This window comes from Artibeus jamaicensis, unplaced genomic scaffold (genome assembly GCF_021234435.1).
Source record: "Artibeus jamaicensis isolate MK-2021 breed Jamaican fruit bat unplaced genomic scaffold, CSHL_Jam_final contig_548, whole genome shotgun sequence".
Taxonomy (NCBI): Eukaryota; Metazoa; Chordata; class Mammalia; order Chiroptera; family Phyllostomidae; genus Artibeus; species Artibeus jamaicensis.
Genome location: NW_026521883.1, coordinates 6,022,475 through 6,040,989, shown reverse-complemented (window position 1 = coordinate 6,040,989; position 18,515 = coordinate 6,022,475). Strand labels below are relative to the sequence as shown.

At 52.0% G+C, this 18,515-nt stretch overlaps 1 protein-coding gene across 1 annotated transcript in view; it reads right to left on the bottom strand.

Moving 5' to 3' along the window:
* The window catches only part of ITGA11 (integrin subunit alpha 11), a 114,838-nt gene extending 106,551 nt beyond the window's left edge, over positions 1-8,287 (bottom strand). The window contains exon 1 of the mRNA XM_037155817.2: positions 8,133-8,287. Within this exon, the coding sequence (XP_037011712.2) occupies positions 8,133-8,184 (52 nt within the window). The 5' untranslated portion in view covers positions 8,185-8,287. The remainder of the gene's footprint in view (positions 1-8,132) is intronic.
* Positions 8,288-18,515: the final 10,228 nt, after the last annotated feature.

Below are 18,515 nucleotides of genomic sequence, written 5' to 3'. Positions count from 1 at the left end.
TCTGTACTTAACCTAATGGCAATAGGGAGCCATTGAGGGTTGTAAGCAAGGGAGTGACTACATAACACGACCTATGTTTTAGCCTCACTCTGGCTCCTATTAAGAAAGATCTGGATGGGTTGGGGCTAGAGGCACAATGACACCCGAGGGTGGGCTGGGGACTCAGAGAATTCCTAGGACCCTCCTGCTCCGCCCCCAGGCCAGCCTCCTCTCCCTCTCTGTGACGGAGCATCCCTTCCCAGCCCTGTCAGGTGCTTCCTTTACCTGAATGCTCATGACAGCTTCAGCAGGGGCCAGAATCACAGGGTTGGAATGACCCTAAGGGCTTTATCCACCCCTTCCTGGACACCCCCTACTTCCCCTCAAAACTCCTGTGCTGCTCCATCTGTCTGGGTACAGTTCTGACCAGCATCCTCTGCCGAACCAGTCCCTGTAGCCCCTCTTTGCCTTTCCTGGGTTTCCCACTTGGGACCACGCAGTGATCAATAGCTATGGCCTTGGGGTGGACAAAGACTGGGCCACCAATGTATAACCCTTCAATTATCAACTTTTATCCCCCAATTCCACCTTTACTAAGCCTCTCAAATCTGACTCAAGCTGTGTCTCCATCCCAGCCTGGCTACACATCCTGTGCAGTTTCAGGCTGGGGAGGAGGAATAGAGTGGGAAGTGGCGCATCTCGCTTTCCTACTAACTGCTGTGCGACCCCAAACAAATAATTTTCCTTCCCTGGATGGCATTTTTTCTTTTGCTTGACTGGGAGCTAGGTTTGAATCACATCGGTGATTCCTGGCCTTGGTTGCCCATTAGAATTATTGGAGAGTTTTAAGGAAATACCAGTGCTGGGCTCCACCATGGAGAGTGGTGGTGTGGCCTGGGGTGGAGCTTGGGCAGAGGGTTTGTTCTCTGTTCATCGGGCATGGAGGACACTGGATTTGCTGATAGTCCAAGATTCCACCACAGACCAAGAGGGGAGGCCAAGGTGGGCAGGTAAAAGAACGCGAGGAGCGACCCCTTCCTTAGAAGTGCTAGCCCAGCAGGACCGCCGCAGCACAAACACCTGCAGCAGCAGAAGGCTCAGCACCTGCAAGTGTTGGCTTCTTGCATTCACCAAGGTGGTTACTCCAAAGCCCAGTGTCACATGCTTGAAGGTCCCCACCCCACAAAACTTCTCAAAGTGGCCTTGGGGCAGTAAGTGGGGACAGAAGCATCTTCTGAATTCTGCGTGCCTTTTGAAGTGCTCCACGGACACCCCTGCATCTATGGACACCAGCACTTTGCACGAGCCCAGCAGCCTGCATGTGATCTCTGCCCTCCTGCCCCCACTGTGTTCCTTGAGGCAGAGGCTGTGGAGTCCCCAGAACCTGGCGGTGCCTGGGATATAGTGGGTGATCAGCACATGTCCTCCAAATGGACAAGCCACTCAGTTCCTTCACCCGTGAAGTGGGAGCATGGTGCCTCCTTGCCAAATTACAGGCCCGTAGGGACAACCCTGTGAAGGGCCAGCTTCATGGTAGTACTGAATATGGGGCTCAGGGCCCCACATTCAGAAGGGACTCTGCTTGGTGAAATGCTCTCCTGTGGCCATCTTGAAATTCTTAATCATTTAAAACAAGGAGACCTGCATTTTCATCCTGTACTGGGTCCCACAGATCACATAACAGGTCCTCCGTATGTGGTAACTGGTGCAAATAAACTCAGAGGAGAGCTCCATATATACATTATTTAGGGAACTTTGTGATGGTCACCAATCACTGAATATCAGGGGCTGTGAAAGAGCAGTTCCAGGACAGGAGGGGAGAGGGACATTGCTCCGTGGCCTTCTCCTTGGTACAGGAGGCAGAGGCGGTCTGGGATGGGCTGGGCTAAGAGGGAGGATGGGGGACACTGGGTACACCTCCAGAAGTCTCCGGAGAATGGTTTCAATGATCTTGTCCTACCTGCCTGCCACAGATGTACAAAATATACCGAACTCCATTCTTTTGGCTGAAGCATTGCTTTCTCCTTAAGTTTCTCTGATGGGTCTGGCAAATTGGTTTCCTAACGTCATCTTTGGCTGGAACACCTGCCCCTAAGTCCCCAGTGATCTTGGGACAATCGCAGGAAATCATTCAACTTCTAAGAACCTCAGTTTCCCCATCTATGTAAAGCCCATGGCAGCTTTGGCCTCACCTGGCCTCACCCGGCTTTTCCTGACCTGCTAGAACCAACACGTGGGAGAGCTCTCTGCAGACTCTCAGGAGCTGCACCCACTCCTTCATTTCACGGTTTTTCCATGGCCTTCCTGAGGCCCAGTCCTCCTGATCTGCACAGAAACAGGCTGTAGAAATCTTCAGGGTCAGGGATTTTGGCAGCCCAGCCCAACTGAGTGAGGCTGCCGAGGGAGAAAGCCGCTGGCCCCAGCTGCGGAGGCAGGAACCACTTCTGTGTGTCATCCTGTTTGGAATCCCGGAGCACGTTGCTATAGCAAGTTGCCTAACTCGCCCCACATGCCACGTGGAAAAACCTCTGCCTGCTTTAGAACAGCATCACCCAAGCCACAGACCAGCTTCTTTTTTGTCATAGGATAAGGTTGTCATCATCCACAGGGGCCAGGGTAGGACGCACCTGACTGGCAATGGAAATGGGCTGAGCAACTGAACCATGCCAGACAGGTCCCCCTGCCTTGATTACTTTGCCTGCTTGCGGGTGCTGGTGTCTGAAGTTCCATCCACCATTATCCCTTTATTCCTTTGGCTCAAGGCACAGCTCAGTTAAAACGTAAATCCCGTTGGATAGACACAGGAAGTTGTCATTGCTCATTAGTGCTATTTAACGTGAATTATCTCATTAGGCCTGGAGCTCGGAGCAGGCTTTGATTAGAGGAATGGGAGCAGAGGTGGGAAGGGAGGAGAGGAACTCCCGCCTGGACCTTGGGGGTGAGGTGGAGAGGGAGCCCTGGGGCACAGTGTCCCAGAGTACCGGGCACTGGGGGGCAGGTGGTAGAGCCTCCCTTGGCCCTGAACCAGGATGTAGTGAGAGAGGTTCCCAGGTGAGCAGGCACCATGTGAGGACGCTTCTCACCCAGCCGGCCTCCTGACTGAGAAATCGCTGTCTAGCTGAGTCTGAGAAGGGGGTTACCACCCGTGAGAATGGGTGGGCTGGTTCCCCTGTGAGAATGGCCGTGTGTACACTGATCTCGCGAAGCCAGCTCCGTTAGCAAGGATGTCTTATTGGTCTTTCTCTGCCTTCTAGTCCCAGTTGCTAAAGAGATATTATGCACGGATTAAGAGCAGGAGCTTTGGGGTCAGACAAATCCTGATGCCACCTCTTACTCAATCTGCAGGACCTTGGATGAGCCATGTAACTTCGCACATATAACCTGGTGATTGCAGTAAAGACTTAATGTGGCTGTTTTGAGGCCCGAGATGTGAAGAGGTGCTTGACACAGTGGCTGGTATCAATCAAGTAATAAATAATAAATGATGGGAAGCATAGTAACTGCTACTGTTAATTGAGGGCTCACTGGGTGCCGGCTGCTATCACAAGCACTGGAGATGAACGAAGCCTGTACGATCATCTAATGCACAGCACACATCAGCCTGTGAAGTCATTATTATCCCCACTTTGCAGCTGAGGAAAATGAGGCCCAGAGGGCTCGACCGGGGTCACCCACGTGGGAAGGATTTGAGCCCAGGCAGCTGGGCTGCAGGCCTGACCTGCTGACTGCTACTGTTGCTCAGTAAGCGTGGGGGTGAGGGGGAATGAGAAACAGAGGCAGGGAGTGGGTTGGGCCACCCTGACTTCTTCCTCCAGGTGGGATTTTATTCATTTGGTGACTCAGGTCATAAGTACATAATATGCAAACCCTTCAGGGAATTTTTTGGGAGCTTATCTACTTTCAGTTTACAAGATGACCAACTGCAGCCTCTCCCTTCCCCTTCTCTCCTCACTGGTAACAAAGAATTCACACAGTCAGGGTTTACATGACGGGGGCTGAGGATGGCCCCCACCTGCACCAAACTCCCTATAGCAAGCACTCCATATTGAGGGCCCGTGGGTGTCTTTGGAGCTCACAACTGTTTGGGGGAAAACAGTTTCAAACGGCCAGGATCCTTGATGGCAGCCCGCGGTTTGACGCTGGTGGGATAGGGGCATTGGGTAATGACAACAAGCAGAGATACTAGTTTTTAAATGTTAGTGCACGTTTACACTTTGCTTTGTAGCCGAGCTAGAGGCTGTCGCTGCCTGGGGAGGGTTATGATGGATCCTTTCTCTTTGTAATCATGATAGAACGTGGCTCAACTTTGACTCCCAACGTAAGATTTGAAGCTTATAGTGAGACAATACTCTCAAAAGTCAGGTATCATGGAGAGGAAAGAGGCCTTTTAAAATTCTCAAGCTCCCTTCTCTATCGAAAGAGCCACGCCAGGCCAGCGTAGCAGTGGCCTGAGCGATGAGGAGCGAGAACAGAAGGGGTTCCCAGCTGCCAGAAGCTTCCATTGCAGGAGGGGAGGGAAAGCGATTCAGAGAGGGCAACATTAAGGTGAGTTTAAATTAATCTTAGGTCCTCCAGGGCCCGTGGCACTGTGTGGATGGGCTTGGAATGAGGAGAATGGCAAGGAGATAGACATCCCATTTTTGGGGTGCTGGGGTCCTCTGTGGGGTTGATGTAGGGGTGTGGTGAATAAGTAGAAAGAGAGGGACACTCCACACCCATTTCTTTCAGGCCCCCAGTGCCTGATTAGGAAGGGTCCAGACGCTGAGAGGCTCGGCCGACAAGCTCCCCGCAGGATGGGTGGTGGCTGGGCAAAGGGATGACTTCATCTCCTTCCCTGTTCTTCCAAAGCTGGGGAGCAGGGCTTGGGTCTTTGCAGTCTTCACATACTCACGGTGCCTAGTACTGCGCTGTTTCCATGCAAGGTTTTTCTGCTGAATGAGACCCCACCCACAAGGACACACAAGGGCCACGCTGAGTGGTAGGGTTGTTCTCTTTGACACCACAAAACACTCACGCTAAAATCACACTGACTTGAAGGCAGCCTCAATGGCAACCCCTGCCCACCCCGAGTTCCCAGTATGATGAAGACTTTGGCCAGGTCTTTGGGAGGAAGAGATAGGCAACTTTAGATTTACTTGAATGTAGGTCTCCTCAGAGCATTCGGTACCCTGGCACCCCCTCTAGAATTCTCTTGTGGGCTTGAGTTTGAAGTGACAGCTCTGTGTATTCAGATTCCTTACTCAACAGTCAGTATCTTGAGTGTGTCCTATGTACCTGGAACTTTTCAAGAACTTTATATACATTTGCTCATTTAACTCTAAGTAAATCTGTAAGTTCTATTATCATCATCCCCATTTTGCAGGTGAGAAAACTGAGTCATGGAGCCATTTAGTAACTTGCACAGAGAATTGGCAGAGCCCAGATTCACCCAGGTGGTGAGACCCCAGGGCCTTTACTCTCACACTGCGTCTGATCTCCCCGAGGGCCTGACAGATAACAGGTACTTGGCGGAAGACTGGGTTTTAAAGGATCATCACCTCATCAATCCGTACTACCAATGCACTGTGGTAGTAAAGTTCTCGTCAACGCATCTGCTCTCCCTGAACATCAACTGGAAAAGTCTTTGGATTTGTTTTTCTGACTTTCTTGATAGTTTTGTGCGCCCGATCACCTGGCCCAGACTGCAGCAGGAGCTCCAGAAAGATGGAAGCTCTGAAATCATAATTGGCCTTGATGAGGGCTCACATCCAACTTTGGCCTGTAATAGGTTCCCTGCCCAGAGAGACTGGGCTGTCACCCATGGGCAAGCTGGCAAAGCCCTCACTGAACCCATGTGACGCGTGGATGAGAGACCAACATCAATCCTGTCCTGGAGCCAGGGGAATGGACCCAGTGACCTCTGCTATACTTCCAGTCTTCAGAGTCCACACTGGCCAGAGTCATCTCTGTGGTTTTAAAATATTCACCATTTTGTTCCTTTAACCAGCCACAGGAAATAACCGTAATGTATGAACAGTCTCACTTTACAGCCTGTCCACACTCTGCACACTCCTTCAAAGCCCAGTTCAGATGATATCTCCTCCTCCAGGAGGCCTCCCTTGCTTATCCAAGTTTGAACCGCAGTCCATACCTTTTCTGTGCCATTCACTCCCTAGTGCCTCTGTCTATCTAGTTCTCCCTGATCTCGCCTTGTTCTCAGCTCTGGGCAGGGCCAAGATTGCACACACGCTTGGGCTGTGCAGCCCCAGCTCCTTGCATGCAGATGTTGTTCCAACATTGATTGATACGTTTAATGAATCCCATATTTCAAGAACCCAAACTGACCAAACATAAGTCAGGGGTGGCTCTCTCCATAGAAAGGGAGCTCTGAGTCACAAGTCCTGTCCCATCCTTCACCTCACTCCCCATCCCCATGCTGCCCCTGTGTGAGTAACAGCATTAGCAACCACTACTTTTGCTCTGCTGGGCACCAAGCCCTGTGTTAAGGACGTTTCTTACAGTGTCTTAATCAGTGCTAGGAACTCAAGATTTCTATCTCCATTCACGGAGGACAAAACGAGCGAGCAGCAGAGCCAGAACTGGAAGCCAGGTCTGATTTCACAGACTTTGCTCCTAGCTTCCTGGGGTCCAGACCATCTCTGGCCCCTAAGGCGGCCTCTCCATCTCAGGGTCTGATGAGGTGGTTCTGCCTATGTGGAATCACAAGGAGTGCACTCTTTTTCTGTAGCAGGATCTCATAGGGATTTGAATATGGTTCCTGGAGTTGCCTCCCTGCCCAGTGAAATGTCCCGAGTGGGCTGCCTCCTCCTGAAGCTGGTTTCTAGAGGTATGGGGCGCGGTCACAGCTCTTCTCTTGTCCTCCCCAACTCCCCTCTCCACATGTCCCACCCCCAACGACTAAATGCATCAATGTTTGTTTTCAACTGTGACTCTGGGGTCTAACTTGAACCCCACCAACCAGAAGCCCTTTCAAACATAGGCACTTCCAGCAGCTGCGCCACAGAGGGACGGACTGGGTAGGGGGTGCATGTTACAGTGGCACCTCAGAACTGGGGTGAAGGAGCTTGGGCCGGGGTGGGGGCGGCTCCACCTATGCTCCCTGAGGGCGTCTGTCGCACTGCCACTGCATTTGACCCCCCAGTGCCGGCGGCAGCCCCAGCCCAGAGCACACGCGGAAGGGGAGGCACCGAGTCCCTGAGGCGGGCGCTGGCCCCAGGGTACTTGAGGGACACCAAAACCCTTCCTGGTCCATAGAACAGCGTTCCTGGTCGCCGCCCCCGCGTGGCGGTTCCTGCCGAGGCCCGCGGTGTGGGGCAGCCTAGGCCGGGTGCCCCAGCGCGGAGATCCCAGGGCGAGCTTCTTCTCCCCACCGCGCCCTGCCGGCCCAGTGTCCCCACGACGCCCGACACCTGGAGTGTATTAGGCTGCAGCGCATTTCTCGGAGACAGCTACTTCCCCAGATTGTTGAACAATTGTTTAATCCTGAGCATAGGATGGGGGGTCGTGCTTGTCCCCGCTTTGAGTGTCAGCTATTAACGTTTCCGGGGGCTCCGGACTGCGAAGCTGTCCCCGGCCGCCTTTGGCCCGGCCGTCGACCGCTCACCACTGTCTTGGGGCCGACAGCCCTGGGGTTCGCCTCTTCCCTGGCCGGAGCCACTCTGGGCAGCCCGTGGCTCCCAGGTCTCCCCTGCAGTCCCGGACCGCCGAGCCCGCTTTCTACACTGCGGGGTGCGCCCTCCGCGCCGGGCAGGAGGGCAGGGAGGCAGCGCTCACTCCGAGCATCCCGTTCCCTTTCCAGCCCGGGCCGCGCGCCCCAGGCGCTCCCGGGATGCCCGAGTGCCCCCGGCGGCGGTGCGGGAACCTCGGCGTGGCCCTCGGCGGTAGCCAGGGAGCCCAGTGGGCCACCAGCCCTCAGCCCTTCAACTCTTCCCAAACACACTAAACTACCGTCTCCAAGCCTCTCCCGAGAACCTCCCTCTTTTATGGAACTTGGCGGAGCCGCCAGATTGCAGCCAGTCCCTGGGGTTGCGAGGTCCCCAAGGGTAGCCAAGGTCTGACCCCTGGAGGTGCACCGCGTCCGGTTCCTGGATCCGAGGCCCCGGCGGGCCAGGGAGCCGCGTCCGGAGTCGAGGGGAGGAAAGAGGGGTACATACCTGGCCACAGGCTGAGCGCCCAGGCCACCAGGAGGCCCCTGGAGAGGTCCATGGCCCGCCGCGCGTCGGCTGGTTTGGGGTGCGGAGCGGCAGCGGGGTCTGCAGGCCGGAGCGACAGCCTCCAGGGCGCGGCGCCTCAGCCTGCACTGCGCGCCCGCCGCGCGCGCGGCTCCCTGACAGCCGGCGAGTTCAGAGGAAGTGGGAGGGCTCGGGCGGCGGGGAGGGGCGCGGGACACCACTCCGCTCTGGCGCCCCGCCAGGCTGGGCCCCTCCGCCACCTGGGCTGGCGGCGCGCTGCCGCCTCGACGCTGTCTCCAGATCCCTCCCCGAGCCCCCACCTCTGCCTTAGAGAAAACCCCGGAGAAGTGCTTCTGGGAACCAGCTCGCCAGTGCCTACACCACTGTCCCCTGATTCAGAGTCTGTTCAGAGAAAGTGGTTTGTATTTCCATTTCCCAGAGCAAAGCGCTTCACAAAGCTGAGGAGGAAGGGTACCTAAGATGGTCCAAGAACATGGACAGTGACACAAGTCTCCCTTAGCCAAGGGAAGTAGATGTCCCTCGGAAATTCGGAGACACCCCCCTGCCGCCCTGCACCCTGGGGCTTGGAATGAATACAAAGGCACAGTGCTTCCTCCGACCCTGGGAAAGTGCAGAACCCTGCTCCCCCTTTTCCATCCCTCACACCTGAGGCTTTCCAAAGCTTCCCGAAGGATTGTACGTCCACTTTCCCCAGAACAGTGAAGCCCTTTGGAGCCCAGCCACCTTCCTTCCCAGCTCTTCTAACCACTGACAATTAAATTCAACGCACAGTTGTTGCACAAGCTTTAAATCGGGCCGTGGACCACAACCCATGGGTGTGGAGGCTGGCCTTCCCAGCAGGGGAGAGAGCTGGGCCGAAGGGCCGGTGGCAAGTGTAGTGAAAGCTACAGCAGAGGCCCCTCATCACTTCTCAGGAGACCCTCCCACGCCCCCATCCTCAACAAGTCCCATCCCCAGATATCTCTCTCTCTCTCTCACTCTCACACACACACACACACACACACACACACAGTACTTAGCACAGAAGCTACACATCAATTGGTAAAAATCATTTGATGAACTTTTTCTCTCTTTGTCCAAACAGAAAATACCATTAGAGTAGAAATCTGTTTGGTTCACGACTGAGCACTCATCCCCCACCCCACCAGGAACACGGTGGGTGGGTGGGTGAGTGCAGGGGTGTGGGATGCACAGAGGTTGCAGTTTTCTGTCTGGGAGGAGTTGGTGGGCTTCCCAGAAGAGGTGACAGTCACACCGAGTCAAGGAGGGCAAGGCGGGTTTTGAGAAAGTCCAGGTTCACATAAATGTAGTTGTGGGCTTGTGATCTTTTCTTGGTAGCTGTCCTGTTTTTTATTTTGGCGCCCTCACGTCTTCTTGTCAGCCACAGACTTGGGGGGGAAGCCAATGCCATCCCTGGGGTGTTGGGGGACGAAGCAGAGGGATACGTGGTTTAGGCTGAGATGAATGAGGGCATGGCCATACCGTGCCCATAGTGTTAAAAGAGAGCAACACGACAAAAGATTTCTGGTACTTCTAAAAGAGCTCCTAGGATGAACTAACTAACTTTTTCCAGTTGTGGGACCAATGTCCCCTTTATTGTGTAAGTGGGCTTGAGTTGGGACACTTTGAACTTGGAGAATCCTGATAATAGCTCTTGAGGGCTGCAGACCACTTCCCCGCCTTGCACGAATCGGTGCCCTCCCTGGCGGTCCCCACACTGCAGGTGTGTGGGAGCCCTTGTGAAGAATGCAGATTCCCCAAAGGCCAGGGGGTCCTGATGGGCCCTGCCGGTGTCCTGCCGTGCAGGTGGGCTGAAGGCGGAACTCTGAGGCTGCGCTCAGCTGGCTGGCAGGGCTCTCTGGGGCGACAGTGGGCGGCCGCTGGTCTTTCAGAAGCCATGCTGCCATTCATTGGCTCACATTGTCCTCACAGGGCACCGGGGTCCTGGATCCAGCGTGTGGGCCTCTGTGTAGCCGCACAGGGTGGAGGGGTGTGCCCTCACTTACTCTTCCAACAAATATTTGAGTGCGCCCTGTGCCCCCGATGCTCTGAACGTCACACAAGAGAAGACTGTGCTCGAGGAGCTAGTGATGGCATTGAGATGATGCAACCTAACTTCATATTTATTGTCAGCCATTCGTTACGTAATCATTCATTTAAATCACTTATCATTTAATGATTTTTATACACTCTTTAAATCACACGAGGCAGCAGCGTATGGGTGACAAATGCACAACCCACGCTGAGCGGACAGAAGCTCAGAGGAAGACTTTATGGAGGCTGGGGTTTGCGTTGAGCAGTAATAAAAATAATAATAACCCTTTACATGTACATAGCATATGTATTTATTTATTTTTATTCAGATGTAATTCACATCCTGTAATATTCACCAAGCAATTCAGCAATTTTTAGTATATTCACAAGCTTGTGTGACGAGTGCTACTAATCTCTGAACGTTTTTATTATCCCCCAAAGAAACTCCGTGACCATTAGCAGCCGCTCCGCGTTCCCTCACCCCACCCTTACCAACCACTAATCTATTTCATGTCTCTGTGGATTTGTCTGTTCTGGACATTTCACAGAGACATGAAGTCATAGAGTGTGTGGCCTTTTGTGTCTGGCTTCTTTCACTTAGAACATTGTTTTCAAGGTTCATCTTATTCTAGTTTGTATCCCGATTTCATTCATTTTTGTTGCAAACAACATTCCATTATGTGGATACACTACATTCTGTTTATTCACTCATCAGGTAATGGGTATTGGGCGGTTTCCACTTTGGGGCTATTCTGGACAATGCTGCTATAAAATTCGTGTACATGTTTTTGTGTGGACATATGTTTTCAATTCTCCTGGGTCTGTACCTAGCAGTGGAATTTCTGGGTCGTATGTTAACGATGTTTAATCATTTGAGGAGCTGCCAGGCTGTTGCCACAGCAGCCGTCCTGTTTTGTGTTCCCACAAGCGATGCATGAGGACTGTACGTGGGGTTTTACTAATTTTGAAATCCCTTTCACACCTTTGACCTTATTTAATACTCACAAGAGTCCTGTAAGAAGTTATATTCATGTTTATAGATAAAGAGATTGCATTGGTGAGGATTCTTTCAATTTCAAGTAACAGAAATTTGATATAAAGTGACTGAATCAGGAAAGGAAATGTACGAGCTTCTGCCAGCCAAGTGGGAAGTGCAAAGGTGATCTGCTTCAGGTGTGGCTTGATCAGAGCCTCGAGGGGACTTGTCTTTTTTCTCTCTGCCTTGTCTTAGCTTCACTTTGCTCTCCTTCCCTGCAGCAGACAGGATTTCTCTGCCTGCTAGAAACATGTAGCCATCAGTTCCAAGCTTATACTTTATAGACTCTAGAGGGAGAAGACAGCCCTCCCTCCTGGCTCCGGCAGAAAAGCCCATGGTTCCAGTTCACGCCCACCTCTGGACCAATCCATGTCTGGAGAACACGGGACTATAACTGGTCCAATCTGGGGCACACGCCCAGCCCTGGGGATCTGAGAAGAAAAGGGTGAATGATCCACAGCCCCACCAAGACCACGTACTACAGGAGAGAAGTTCTTTAAAGAAAACAGGAAAAGGGAGATGACAAAATACACTGGACAGACAAAATCCATACTTGCTAAGTCATCTTGAAGAATATAAACTCCAAGCAGCAAGGAATTTACCCCAAACTCCACAGCACCCATGGGGCGGAACTGGAATTAGAGTCCAGGTGTTCCGACAGCAGGTTCGGAACTCATGGCTGCATCACAGCTGGGTGAGGGGAGCAGCTGTTTCACGCCAGACTGCACGTGCGTGGTCAGCCTGGAGGCCGGGCGTGGGTCCTCTGGCCCTGAAGCTTCGGGTCTGAGCCCCCTCCTCTGGGGAGTCCTGACTTCTCCCCGAAGGAAAGGTGGGAAGGAAAGGTGGGTGAGACGCCACTCCCTCCGAAGGAGCCCTGCTGTCTGGGGCCACCGATGACAGAAGCCTGGTTCTTCTGTGACTGACAGGCTCTTCATCCACCAGCACTGTTGGGGGGTCCCAATCCGCTTTCATTTTCTATCCTCTCTCCGAGTTTTCACCTCTGCCACGTAGGGTGATCAACTGTCCTGAATTGCCAGGGATTGAGGGGTTTCCTGGGTTTCTGTACTTCGAATTTCAAAACTGGGACAATCCCTGGCCAACTGAGACAGGCTGGTCCTCTTCCCTGCCTTTTCCGTCTAGAAGGTGGACCCTCTGCCTCGCTCCGACTTTACTCTCTGGCATTGCTCCTCTCCTCAGCCGCACACCCCCCCTCTTCTCTGCCTCTAGGTTCCTCTAATGAATCTATCTCCCTGTCAGCACTGGGGGGTCCACCTTGCGGGGCACTGGGGTCCCCCTCACGAATCTGGCCTCTTCCTTTGCCTTCCTTGTTTGTTGGTTTGTGCTTAGGAATTGTAAACTTAAAAAAAAAAAAGACAAACTTAAGCAAGCTTACAGTTACTGGGAAGGCACATCTTTTGCCAAAAAGTGATTTAATAAACTTCAAAGTTAACAACAAAAAAAGTAGTAAAGAAAGCCACAGATTGCTTTTGTTAACTGCCGTTTGAGCAGTGTGTGCCACCGTTCTGGGACAATCTCAGGGACGATGGGGAGGTGACTGCATTTGTCACACACCAAGGGGCTTAGAGGGCTTCCCTGGTTTCTGTTTGTCATGCCAGGTCTCATCCCTGGCAGCAGAGTGAAGGACATTGGCTTTGAGTAAATGCATTTACCCCAGTAGCTTCTGTTTGCCCCAGCCACGTTCTCCCCGACGTAGAAAGTCGGGCCCGGAATGCTGGTGGGCGGGACCTTCTTCCAAATGCTGTGCCTCAGCCCCGATCCTAGTCCTGTTGTGGAGGGTCAGTCACTGGGCTTTATATTGGATCAAGCCCTGTATACAACCTGTACCAAATCCAGAAACTTATTTTCTGATCTCCATTTCTCAAGCCACAAGTATGTGCAGCATTCACAGTAAAGAAATCAAAGGGAAGGAACATGGCACAGCAGAAACAGACACGCAGGGTGGGTCAGGAAACATGCTTTTGAAGAAAAAGCATGTCAAGGGGCATGAGAGAATACAAATTGTCTTAAAAGTCTAGAGGTAGCAGTCAACATCCTAGCTGAGAAACAATTTCTGATGAGGCTTAGATGACCTAAACCCTGGACAGCGGACCAGCTGGAAAAGCCACATCGGAAACAGCGGTCACAGAGACAGCGGAGTGAAGGAAAACTACCTTCCACTGAGCACTTAACACAGACAGTGCACGACCCCTGCATCGCTTCCTTCCTTCACTCATCAGCGCAGCCCAGGTGGCCGTCCAGCTCTTCCATCCTGGCCCTGGCTGGGCTGAGGTGTGCACACGGAACAGCACACACAAGGGGCAGGATCAGGAGGCAGAGTTGTGGCATTAAACAAAGTCCCGGGGCAGAGAGATGCCCACACAGTGCAAGGGACCAGGCATGGAGCCATTCAGCACGTTTGTTCCTGAGCGCCACTTGGGGATGGAGTGACAAACCAGACGTGGGCTGTGCCTCCCCGTGAAGCTTCTACTCTAGGGAAGGAGACAAAACATGGCCCCTTATCAGCACACTTATCAGCCACTTATTGTGCTAGATGTTTTCCTGATATGATTTCCTTTTATTGTCATGACAAGCCTAGGATATAGTATAATTATGATCTGCATTTTAAAGAGGAATGCATTGAGGCTCAGAGAGGTAAGGCCTCAGAATAACAGGACCAGCAACCATCGCTGACCAGCACTGACCCTGGACTGGACATTGTGCTGAGTGCCTTAGAGCCTCTCATCTACCCCCTCAGCACATACCGAGTCTTTCTTTCCCACCGAGTGGGTGACGTCGCAGTCACTGTCAGGACTCCAATGCGGCGACTTTCAGCCAGCGTGCTGCGGCACCCCAGTGCGCCACAAGAACTTTGAAATGTGCACCACCTGACTGTTTCATCAGGGGAACCGACCTCTTTCTCCTCGGATTGTCAAATTTAAAAAAATGACAACAGCCAACACAACAATAGTCTCTTGATGCGAATGAATCAAAATTGCACCTATTTTTTTTTTGTCAGAATGGCAAAAATGTATTTGTTGGTGTGCCTCAGAATTTTAGTACTAGTTTATGTAAGCCATGAGATGACAAAGGCTGGGAATCGCTGCTCTGATGTATTCCCTTGGCGCTCACCGTTCCTATGAGTGGATGCCAGACCCTATGGCTCCCAGCTACAAGCTGGAGCCCTCTGAGCAGCCTAGGGTGCCGGGGGAATGAGTGGGGGCAGCCCTCGGCCAATGGCTGATGGGAGGTGGAGGGGGTTGCCCCACTCCAACACCCCTTACTATGGACCGCACCGGCAAATTCACCTGCTGAATCCTATTAGAAGGTGAGGTTTTTGGAAGGTGATTAGGTCATGAGGGTGGGGCTCTCATGAACGGGATTAGAGTCCTTATAAAAGAGAGTTCCTCATCCCTTCCACCACGTGAAGACTCAATAAAAAGACAGCCAATTATGAACCAGGAAGCAGGCCCACAGCAAACACCAAATCTGTTGGCACCTTGATCTTGGACTTCCCAGCCTCCAGAACTGTGAGAAATACATTTCTGCTGTTTATAAGCCACCCAGTCTGTGGTATTTTTCTTACAGCAACCTGCACGGACTAAGACATCCCCCCTGCGGGACAACTCTGAAGTACGTCCACAGTGTCCCGGGAGAGCCCAGTGGAATGGAGCCCCAGGCACCCACAAAGACCACCTGCTCACTACTGCTTCCTCCCCCCCACCTTCCTTCCTGTTCCTCTTGGCTATGTTTCCTGGGGCTGCCTCCCCTGAGAATACTTATGCTTCCGTCCTTCTATCAGGGTCTACTTCCAGGGGAACCTGCATGGGCAGGTGGTTTAGACAGGTGAGGCGACTTGCTAGAAAGGGGCTGAGTGAAGGTCTGAGTCTGGCGGATGTGCCCCCAGAGGACTCTAATTGTGCTGCCCCCAGACTTCCTCACATCTGTCCAAGCTCCTGGAATGTCTGGGGATGCCAGAGATTTTGTCATTTTAGTTTCTGTCTCTTCGAAAAGAAAAATCCCCTTGGGGAGTAGATTAACATATTAGGTAACATCGGTCACTCATTCACAGCGTGAACTTTGTACCACATCATTGCCTTCCCCAGGTTTCCTACACAGAGTAGGAGCTTTAATAAGGAAGAGGAAGGATGTGATTTGGCGGGAGATGTGAGTCAGGAACACCAGCCCTCTCGCAGCTGGAAGGCCCCAGTGGGGAAAGCAGACCCTCAGATAGGCAGCCTCGAGGGTGATGGAAATGAGCATGTCCCGTTTCCCTGTTTAGCTGAGAGCTGGTCCCCTGGGCTGATGTCCTTAGCCTGGAAGGACGTGCAGGGATTTCTGAGCATCGCAAGTTGCATAACTTATCTTGGAAGTTGACGAGGAAAGATAGGGAAGCAAAGCCCAGGACGAACCATCAAAAACATTCGTGACAACGTGACCAGTGATGAAACTCCCTTTGCCTCCAGCCAGCTTTGCTGAACCCAGTGAGGAGAATTTTTAAAGGATGCTACCTCCCTCTACCTCCACTTCTGCCACAGCCTGGAGGGGCTGGCCTTGTCCCTGTGATCGAATGCCTGCCAGGTGGGGGCAGCCACCAGTGGGCGCTTGCTTGCAGACTGCTAGTCTACAACTTTTCTGCAAAGAGGACTGACCTCCTGCTCTGCTGGGGCGTGTAGTCCCCAGAATGCCGCAGCTGCCGCTCATCCCCAAGCATGTCCCAGCAGTAAACATCTCCTGAGCAATCTGCAGCTGGGGGCAGAGGCTAAGTGGTGGTGGTTGGGAGAGGGGGGGAGCGGTATGGTGAGTATGGGTGTGTTAGTTGATGTTTGGGTAACAAATGTTTCTGTGAGTTTTTTTTTCTCTTTGAGTATTAGTGAGAAAAATGTGGGCACAAGTGCTGGACTTAAGGCAGCTTAAGAACTTCCCCCTCAATGGAAGCCAACCATTAAGCATCATGTGGAGGATTGTTGATTGCTAGGGAAATGGGGACAGCAACTTTCTTGGTCTTTGCAGAGCTTCGATTGGCTGGTGGCCCCTGAAGCTGCTCATGCGGCTCCGGGGGCAGGGAGTGTAGTAGGCAAACACATGGGCTCGAGACTGAGCTCAGAGCCCCAGCCTGACCCTCATCAGCTGGGTGACTTGCCACTTACAAACATTTCACCACTGAAATGAAATGAAAAGAAAAATGAAAATGATAAAACGAACTCTTACAGACCACTTACCAAGTACCGGGTACATTTTCAGGCACTTGTCGTGGACCACCTCCTTGCATGATTACAACAGCTCTGTGAAGTTGGTGCTATCATTATTCCCATTTTACAGATGAGGAAACTGAAGCCTGAAGGGGAGTACTGACTCGCTCAAGGACACTGAGCTGGTATCTGGCTGCAACGCCCTTGACCACCCTGCCTCTTAGATTTCTGTGAGGAGCAGACAGAGTGCAGTTTGCGAAGGGCTTGCTTGGCACAGCGCCTGCCACATGGCAAGCCCTCAGTAAATGTTAACTGTTATTATTAACAACATATGAAATGGTGTAAAACAGATTAGTCAGGCTAGCCACGCACCATCTGAGATTCTTAACAAAGCCTGGCATTTGTTTAGCCCTGTATGTGATCCAAAGGGCTTTCCCAATTGCATCTCTCAACCCCTCCCTGAGCCCTGTGAGGGCAGGGGGCAGTTCAGAGTGGGCGGGACTGCGGGGTGAGCATGGCGTGGAGGCCCAAAAGCCCGTGACTTGCACAAGGCCCCACACTGGCGCTCTGGCCGTGCCCCCTTCAGCCATTCTGTACAGATGCCCCAGAGCCTGAATGACACACCGTGAGGGCTGGAAAAAGTGCCAAGAAACCCCCCGCATGTGTGCCTTTAGTATATGCCCCATTCAGATTCTGTTACATTCACCCAGATTATACCCAACTGCACAAACTGTGGTGCAACAATAACCCAATTCGTTACTTACACTGTGCTCAGTGTTTTTATAATAGGGATGCGAAGGGTTCACAGTAAAAGCAGTTGGTATAAAGCTATAAAATCTTGCAAAGTAAATCAGAGTGGAAGACCAAGGGTCAAACAATAGAACTAGCGTTTGTCCAGTATTTCCCAGCTCATAAACATGGGACGGCAGGTCAGCTTCCAGCACCCTCTCCTGGACGCGACTGGGGCACACGCCGCTGAGGACGGCGACTGTGCTGTGGAATCAGGTGGCTGTGCCCACAGCACCTGCTCCCCTGGAGGTTTGCCTGCGTCCTGCAGGTTTCTGAGGGAGCCGCGTCAAGGTCTCCCGCCAGTTCCGGTAAGATTCTGGAGCGTGGTTCCAATCTCAGCCCTCGTCTTTACTGATCCTACGAGTTTGGGCAAGCGTCTTCAGCTCTTGGTGTTTTAGAATTTGCACCTGTTAATGAGAATACCGACCTCACGTGACTGTTGGAGGATTATACGAGCTAACACAGGTAAAGCATTTGAAAGGTGGCCGGCCCACCGCGGGTGCCATTTGCTTACGGAAAAAGAAAAACGACCTGCCACGAAGATTGCAGAACCATGTGCGGTGCCTCTCACATAGCTCTGTCATTTTTCTTTTGCATTATAGGTTCTGAACCTAAGATATCAGGTGTGTACAAATTTAGAATTTTATATCTTCTTAGTGGCTTGCACCTTCCATTGTTAAAAATGCCTTTATCTTGAGTAATGTCTTTAGCCTGAAACAGTACTTTGTCTGTATGAATATAGTTACACTGGCTATCTTTTGGTGAGTGTTCCCATGGGTATCATTTGCCTTTTTTTCGTTCTCAGCCTCTTTGTATCTTTGTGATTTAGAGCTATCTCACACAAGCAACATGCAGCTGTTTTTTAAATCTAACCTGCCAAACTGTTTTTAAACTGGAGTGTCAGCCCATTTGCATTGAATTCTTGCTGTGCTTGAGTTTGAATCTAGTATCTTAGTCTTGTCTTTGTCTTGCCTAATGTATGGTCCTCCTTCTCTCTTTTCTTGCTTTCTGTCAGATAGATTATTTAAAATCATCCTAGTTCCCCCTCTGTTAGCTGGGAAGGAATAAAACCATTTGCTACTCATCAAAGACCCCCTCGAGTTTCCAGCCCGCATCTTTGATTTATAAAAGTCTCACGCGAAGAGTCCTTTTCTCTGCTCCCAGTCAGCGCAGGGGGCTGAGAGCACCGGCGCCGCCGCCACTTCCCGCCCACCTACTGTGCACACACGTTGTTTTCATTCTGCTTCTCCCCATATTTCACACACCGTGAGACTTGAATCCTTTCGGCAGCCGATC